At 43.3% G+C, this 8,714-nt stretch overlaps 1 protein-coding gene across 1 annotated transcript; it reads right to left on the reverse strand.

Moving 5' to 3' along the window:
• Positions 1–2,175: 2,175 nt before the first annotated feature.
• LOC125537459 (protein transport protein Sec61 subunit gamma-like) lies at positions 2,176–2,479 on the reverse strand. The gene is made up of 2 exons (XM_048700782.2): positions 2,376–2,479; positions 2,176–2,291 (listed from the first exon to the last, which is right to left on the reverse strand). Exons 1-2 carry the CDS (start codon positions 2,467–2,469, stop codon positions 2,176–2,178), a joined length of 210 nt encoding a protein of 69 aa, XP_048556739.1. The 5' UTR covers positions 2,470–2,479.
• Between the last annotated feature and the right edge of the window lie 6,235 nt (positions 2,480–8,714).

An 8,714-nucleotide genomic window follows, 5' to 3' on the forward strand; every position in this document is an offset into this window, starting at 1 on the left:
CGACCATAGTCGACTAGGCTACCTTCGCTACACTAGGACAGCAATAGAATTATCATCATGCCTTCGGCCGTCGCCCTGTTACATGAATCAGAAGACAAGAATCAAAACACTGGAGCCAATATATTATGAACAGAACATTCAAAAAAGGACAAGTTCTTTAGAAAGATAACACAAATTCAGCTAATACAATGATTTTTGTTCCCCAGATAGTTAAGATGATATACTCATTCATACAAGGTGATGCAAGAAATAGAGCACTTTACTCATAGCATGCAGAGTATCATTATTATGTTCATAGGGTTTATAGTGCCTGGACTTATTAGAATGGTAGCATATCATCATATACGTCCGTATGTTGTAGCCCATTTGAAATGTCTAGAAAGACTTATATTTAGGAATGGAGAGAGTAGAATGCAGCATGCGATAAAACCAAAGGATTAGCCAACAATAAAAGAAGGCACTTAATTAGTTCATTACATTTAGTTAAAACTGCTTATATGAAGCGCATGACTAAACCATTTAGTTAACATAGCAAGAAGTGCCAAGGAGCATAGTATAGTACTGCACTAAAAGCACCAAGAATCTTCTGGACCAACAACAGAAACAACCAAGAAGCACTCATTTTTCAATTCATAGGGCTAAAAATATATTTATCAGAATGGCACTGAAATCAACCTCTTTATCTATCATCACAAGGTCAATATGCTTGATAGGCCCATTATGAGTTGCCCTACGGTAATGCCACAGATGAGACAAAGGACACACACATTGATGTAGACATTGGCAAGACAGGAACCAACAAAATGGTGCTTGCCATCTGCAAGGAGAAAGCAGAATACCAAAAAGGTTAGGAAAACAATATAGAATGTTAAAACAAAGAAGAGATGCACCCACTCATTAGAGAAGTAGCATACCCAAAAAATGTGAAGCACAAACGGCCACCAAGAAAGCATATTGTTGTATACATTGACAAGATAGGAACCAACAAAATGCAACAGACGAAAACCAAACTTTATACAGCAGGGAATGATTTACAATAACCAAAAGATTTTGCACAACAAGCAGTAAATAGGTAGTAGATATTAACACCCATGACATAGGACCAGCATAAAAAAAGAGCATCGGTGTAGAACAGGCATATAATCAGTGTAGTCAGCAAAAGATAGGGGGAAGAGAAATTGCAAAACCCAGAAAGAGCATTCATATATGAGGCACTAAGCTGTATGAACCAAAAGACTATTGACATCAGCTAGCAAAGAAATGGCAGTTGGCACCACACATATCGGACGACCACATGAAACAGCTAGAACAGACTGGTAGGCCATAGCGAACATGGTAAATAGAATAATGCACATATTGTAGAAGACACCACCAGCATGGATTCTAAGAAATGGATTGGAAGAGCTCAGGAAACACAATGTTCCTGGTCTGAGAATCAGTAGTACCATCTTCATTTTCAATCAGGATTTTCAAAGCCTTTTTTGAGGTCACACGCGACACTGCTACATAAAGCTGGCCATGCGTGAACATAGGTGCATTAAAGTATAGATCAACACTGCATAACATGTGTCCTACAATATTTTGACTCCTACCTATTTTCTTATTTTACAAAAGCTTGCATGCGTGTATAGATCAACTTTATATTGTGAATACATAAAACTGGCCATGCGTGAACACAGGAGCATTAAAGAATGAAGAATACATTGACACATAGCACGAACCATGGACAAACGTTGGTATGTAACCTGTCTACTCAGTAGGTGCCAATTTAGATGCACTGAATCGACACCAACTTGGGCGAACTGGTGGTATGTGCAGAAACAGCGAAACAATGCAAAAGCTCCTCTTTTCCCAAATTGTGTGGTGAGGAACCAGCCTATGCCCCCAATTCGTCCTGCGGAGGCAACTAGCGGCAATGACTTAAGCATGACCCCAGTTCCCCACAGCTGATTACCCTTGACTCATCCGAATTCTCCTAACAAGGAAGAAATTGGCAGGTCTATTTGGAGGAAAAAAAGGATCTACTAAAATCTAGCTTACTAAATATTGGTCAGATCGCAGGACTGTGCGCGCACACCCCAGATCCAACAGATCACAGCGCGAGACAACAGGACCCAAGTCTAACTAAACCACGCAAACAAGAGGGAGACGGGATCGGAGGAGACGCGTTCAAACCTAGCCGGAGCCGACGATGATGTTGTTGATGGGGATGAAGATGAGCTTGACGAAGAAGCCGACGAACCCCATGACGACAAACCCAATCGCCATCCGCGCCGCCACCTTGGTGAACTCTGCGCGCTGAATCAGCGTCAGATCTGGCGAAAGAGGAAAAGGAACAGGATCCGGACAAGCAGGCGCGAGTCTTTGGTCCTTACCCTTGCGGTCGGGCTTGTGGCAGCGCTTGACGAGGCGGACGCTGTCCTTGGCGAACTCGTGGAGGGGGTCCACCATGGAGTCGACGACGTCCATGGCTGCTGCCGGCGGGAAGGCGAGATCTCCGAGCCGACGATGACAACGAGGTCGCGCGCGTGAGGGGAAGGGAGGGGGAAGCCGACGGGCGAATGGTGTGCTGTTTGGATTTGTGCTCTAGATCTGCGAGGATGGGAGGAGGAGGCCCGGCAGCGAGCTATGGTGGGAGGATGTGGTCTGAATAGGGGAGAAGGGAGCGGGGGCGACGGTGGCGGCGGGAATGGATCTCCTCGTCGCGGTGGGATGGGGAAGGAGGGGGCAGTGACGGGGATTGGGGTGGGTGGCGGATCTGGAGCGAAAGAATGCAGGCGGGGGAGGGAGGAATGGGAGAAAGAATGGAGGCGGGGGGTGGGTGGAAAATGTCCATGAGGACAGACCTAGGGTTTCGTCTCAGGTGGGTTCGGGCCGTTGGATCTGGAAGCATCCGACGGTGGTTGATGCGTGATCCGCGTGATATGCCCATGGTCCAATCAGAACGCAGCAAACCATTTGATGACCTTATGACCATATAAATTGGTCATGATCGATTCAAGATAAAAAATTTCTTTCCATTTTTCAGTGCTCAAAATGAGTTTTTTTGTGAAAGTCTTATCAAATATTTGTTCAAATGATCTCATATTGTGCACAATGGTGCATCTTGAAATTTCAAACAATGTTGCCTAAGGGAGTTTTCATTTTCTTTGCACGGAAAATTCATTTTACATTTTTCGAGTGCCCGAAAAGAGTTTTTTTGTGAAGGACCTACCATATATTTGTTGCAAAATTGTACCAAATCATTTTTCTAAAATACTAGGACACATTTAATGCACAATTGACCAAATGTTTGGGTATCAAAAGTTTTTGATCCACCTCTCGTGAAAAAGACAAATTTCCGCTGATTCAGTAGGAAGCGGGTCAAATTTGAACTGCAGCTGCCTCATAGTTTGTTCTTTATTTTTTCCAAAAATCATTTTTAGGTACATAAGTATCTATTTAATCAGAGAAACATCAAAAGTTTTCCAAGATTCAACCACTAGCTAGGAACGGTCAAACCCGCCGTTTTGATTGAAATTCGAAACGGGCATAAAAAATTCAAAAAATTGGAAAACCTTCGCATTGTGTCATTATATGTGACCATGTTTCCAGGAAAAATAACAAACGTATAATATGGCAATTATTTTAAAAAAGTGTTCTCAGAAATGAGCTATCATGCGTGAAGATTCATGGCTTTCAAGCTAAATGATCAATCTTATGGCCACATTCTTGGCATAGTTTGTTCAAATGATCTCATATTGTGCACAAGGGTGCATATTGGAATTCCAAACAATGTTTCCTAAGGGAGTTTTCATTTTCTTTGCACGGAAAATTCATTTTCCATTTTTCGAGTGCCTGAAATGAGTTTTTTTGTGAAGGACCTACCATATATTTGTTGCAAAATTGGACCAAATCAATTTTCTAAAATACTAGGCCATATTTAATGCACAATTGACAAAATGGTTGGGTGTCAAAAGTTTTGATCCACCTCTGGTGAAAAAGACAAATTCCCGCCGATTTAGTAGGAAGCGGGTCAAATTTGAACTGCAGCTGCCTCATAGTTTACTATTTATTTTTTCCAAAAATCATTTCTAGTTACATAAGTACCTATTTAATCATAAATACATGGTTTGGTGGCGATACGTCGAGGTTTGGGCGGTGCCCGAGGCCCCCAACTCTAGAGCGCGTAAACTCGCATGCCCGCCGCATGGTCACCGCGTGACCGTGGCGTTGCCATGCGTTCTGGGAAGCCTAGGCATGTCTAGTAGGTTTGGCACTCCCCAGGTAGATGCTTGGAAGAAAATTACAACATAAGATTCTCACGAGGAGACTGATCGATGCTCAAACATGAATTAGCACCCAAGTGTTTGATTAGTGGTACGGGAAATGCACATGGCCAATGGGCCTGAGTTTTGGCCGAGGATGATCATCTACTAAGGACACTATCTTGGAAAATTTGCAGCTCAAATGGAGGAGCCTAGGTGTCACTTGCTTTGCAACGTACCACACTGGACAGAAATATGAATGTTGAAGCCACACTCACATGTATTGTTAAATGGGGCTCAAATTTTGTGGAGAGCAATGATTTGGGAATATAGAAGATGTGGCAAAAATTCAGCTCATTACGATATGCCTAGCTAGTACTTCCTTCACAACAGTTTGATTTGAATAAAAACTTTGGAAATTTGCCGAGGTAGATTTACCAGGCAAATGGAGTTGAATATTGGCATGAGGCAACGATTTGGATAGTAATGAATGCCCAATTTTTTGGGGAATTTTGGGAATGACAGAAATATAGGTTGCTTCACAACCTAGGGCAAAAACTGCCACATGGACATGACACATAGGCAAAACTGATGAGGTGGCGCCTAGTCATAGCAACCCACCACAATTTACAAGGTTATGACCATCTATATTGGTCATGATCAGCTAGAAATAAGGCAGCAAACCAGTACTATCTACTTTATGACCATTTCGTGTAAGGAAATTACGACCTTTCTGACCAAAATGGTCGTTATAGTTTAGGGTTTGGAGCCCCCCGAACAGCTTTTGACCAATTGGTCTGAAATTGTCATAGATCTATGATGAATTCTTCCAGGGTCACTGACAGAAGGTCACTAGTTGACATATTTCTTGTAGTGAAAATACCAAAAATAATTACTTTACTATCTTTATTAGATCTCACTTTTGCGAGTGGCCGTGAAGGGATTGTGTAAGTGCATCTAGTGACACCCCTAGTTGGTTTTGGAGTATTGATGACAAACCTAGTTGAGGGACTAATGTGTTTGTGAGAATTGCAGGATAACACAGGTAGAAGTCCCTCATTGATTCGGTTTTCCTACCAGAGATGACCCCTAAAAATGTATGAAGACATTGATGTCAAAGGTGGTATATGAAGATATTCTCATTGAAGACTATGACAAGAGAAGACATCGCATGAAGCCTATGGAGCTCGAAGACTTAGATCTTTTGTAGTTCTGTTTCTTCTTTGTTGAGTCATAGGAACCACCGTACTGTTAAGTGGGGTCCAAGTGAACCAGTCAGAATGACTGAAGTGATGCTTAACCAAAACCTATGTCTTCGAGTGAAGACTATGAGAGCGAAACTTGTCCAGAGTTGGACAAGTCAGCTTTGCTTGTAGCCCAAGTAAAGCTGCCGCGTGAGTTTGAAATCTGACCATTGGAACACGTGTCAGTTCCTTAGTGACCCAGGGTCATTTCGGACAAATCAGGTCGGGTTGCCTAGTGGCTATAAATAGCCCACCTCCTACAACCATAAACGGTTGGCTGCTCAGAGTTAGAGTACGGATTTTGTCATTTGAGAGCAACCCACCTCGAAGCCTTTGAGAGAGAATTCCTTGCGAGGATAAAGCCCTAACCACCCAGAGCCAAAGAGTGTTAGGCATCACTTAAGTCTTCTTGTCTGTGTGATCTGAAGACTTATTACACTTGAGGACTGTGAATCCTCCAGTCGGTTAGGCGTCGCGTTCTGAGCATCCAAGAGACATTGTGGATTGCCGGTGAACAAAGTCTGTGAAGGTTTGGGAGTCTACCTTGAAGACTTACCAGAGTGATTGGGCGAGGTCTGTGTGACCTTAGCTCAAGGGGAATACGGTGAGGACTGGGTGTCCTAAGCTGCGTGTTCAGGACTGGGTGTCCGGGACTGTGTGTCCTAAGGTTTAAATACCTAGCCGCCCCAACCAGACGTACAGTTGTCACAGCAACTGGAACTGGTCCAACAAATCATTGTCTTCAACAAGTCACTGGTTTCATCCTTCCCTTCCCTTTACTTACTGTTATTCCTTGTGAAGTCATTGTATGATTGCTCTATCTTTTGTCTTCACTGAGTGACTGCGTGTTTTGTTTGGCTTCATAATATCTTCCTACCTGATCCCTACTACATTGCTGCTATTAGTCATTGTGCCTTCACTCCATTGAATACTTGACTATGTTTTGCCTAGTGTAGTCTACCTTCCGCTGCATGGTAATAGGTTTATTTCTATCGTTTGTCTTCGAAACTTCCACGTTTTGAAGACTTTCATAAAAATCGCCTATTCACCCCCCCTCTAGTCGATATAACGCACTTTCAATTGGTATCAGAGCAAGGTACTCCCTTATTCTGTGTGATTCAGTTTAACCACCTGAAGTTTTAGCTATGTCGACTGCAGGGATAATTAAAGTCTCCGCTGCGTTCCCCGTCTTCGATGGAACTGAATATCCCTACTGGAAGAATAAGATGCGCATGCATCTTGAAGCCATTGACGTCGACCTATGGTATGTCGTCAAGAATGGCGTTCCCAAGGCTGGAGAAGGTGTCACTGCTGCTGATGTCAAGAAGTTCATTCAACTAGACTATATTGCCAAGAATATCATCTGTGGTCATCTGACAAAAGGACAGTATGGCCGCGTGAGTGCTTTGGAAACATCTAAGCTAGTCTGGGACTGGCTCTCCAAGGTTAACGAAGGCGTCTCAACCCAGAGAGATCAGAGAATCAGTGTCCTTCGCAACCTCTTCAACCGCTTCAAGAGAAATGACAATGAGAATGTCCAGCTCACGTTTGATCGACTCACTGACATCACAAATGAGCTTCAAGCCCTTGGCGCTACTGAGATCACCAAGCATGAAGTCGTCAAGACACTACTGAGATCACTTGACAGTTTGTTTGACACCCTAGCCCTGATGATTCAAGAACGTCCTGATTTCAAGACACTCGATCCGTCTGACATACTTGAGAGGCTCAACACACATGACTTTCAGCTTTTTGAGAAAAGAGATATCTACGGTCCAAACTATGGGCGAACTTGTGCCTTGAAGGCAAAATCTGTCTCCTCATCTGAAGAAGAATCTGACAGCAGTTCTGATGATCCTGAAGACATTGTAAGGGAACTTGCTATGCTTGTGAAGAAGTTCCAAAAATTCACCAAGAAGAAAGGTTTCAGAAAGTCTTCACGATCAAGCTCAAGGAATGATGAAGCTTCTGCTCATGACTACAAGAAGAAAACATGTCACAAGTGCACGAAACCTGGCCACTTCATCTCTGAGTGTCCGCAGTGGGACAATGAGAACAAAAAGAAGAAGAAGAGCAAGGAATATGACTCTAACGAGAAGAAGAAGAAGAAATACTCAAAGTCTTCTTCCAAGTCTTCCTCAAAGTCTTCATCACACAAGAAGAGCTCATCTGGCAAGGCACGTGCGTTTGTTGGCAAGGAAATGGATTCAGAGGAGGAGTCCGCTTCTGAGGAGGTGGAGGTGGAGTCTGAGGAGGAGTCCGATTCTGGCGTTGCAAGTCTGGCTACAGCATACGTTGCCAAGTCCATCTTCAACACTGAAGACAATGACTTCATCACCGACACCGATGCCAATGATAAGGACTACTCCGCTCCTACCTACTGCTTCATGGCACGCGGTGCCAAGGTAAACACACGCACTACTCACTATCAAACATCTAGTGAAGATGACTCTGATTGTGGTTCAAGACCCAGCTACAAAACACTTGCTAAAATTGCAACTGAACAACAGAAAGCTATGGAACATATTCAAAAACTATTAGACAAAAGCGATGATCTGTTAGGCGCTGAAATGACTCGATCTGAGTCCTTAATTGAAGACATAAAAAATCTTCACGTTAAGTATGAGGAACTTGAAAGTCGTCATGAAACGCTCTCAACAACTCATGAAAAGCTTTCCTATGATTATCTTAAAAGGAAGCAAGATCTTGAGAAATTGAGAGCGGCTCATGAAGATCTTCAAAAGGAAAACAAGTCACTTCGCGCCGAACAGATCGGTTCCGCTAAGGAAGGATTTGAACCACCATGCCTTAAATGCATTGAGCGTGATAATGCTACTTCTGTTGCTGAATGTTCTACTGCTGCTACTGTTGCAATATCTTCAACTGTTGATGTCGGAACTAACCCCTCTGCTGAGGATACCACTGCTATTGCTGATGAGAATGCTAGGTTGAAGACATTGCTTGAAACAGGGATGTACAAAAGTCTTAAAGGGCATCAGACACTATGTGATGTCCTCAAAAGGCAGATCCTGAACCGAAACCCGAGGAAAGAGGGTGTTGGGTTCGTAAGGAAAATAAATGCTGATGGCTCTTACTGGAAACCTGAGCGGTACCCCAAAACCACATGGGTTGCTGCAAAGGAATCTTCAGCAGATCCATCCACTCTATCTGGCTTCACTTGTGCTAACCCTATTGTCATTGATGAATCCTTTGATGCAAACTA

Source organism: Triticum urartu, chromosome 1A, assembly GCF_056163025.1.
Source record: "Triticum urartu cultivar PI428250 chromosome 1A, HENAU_Tu73, whole genome shotgun sequence".
Classification (NCBI taxonomy): Eukaryota; Viridiplantae; Streptophyta; class Magnoliopsida; order Poales; family Poaceae; genus Triticum; species Triticum urartu.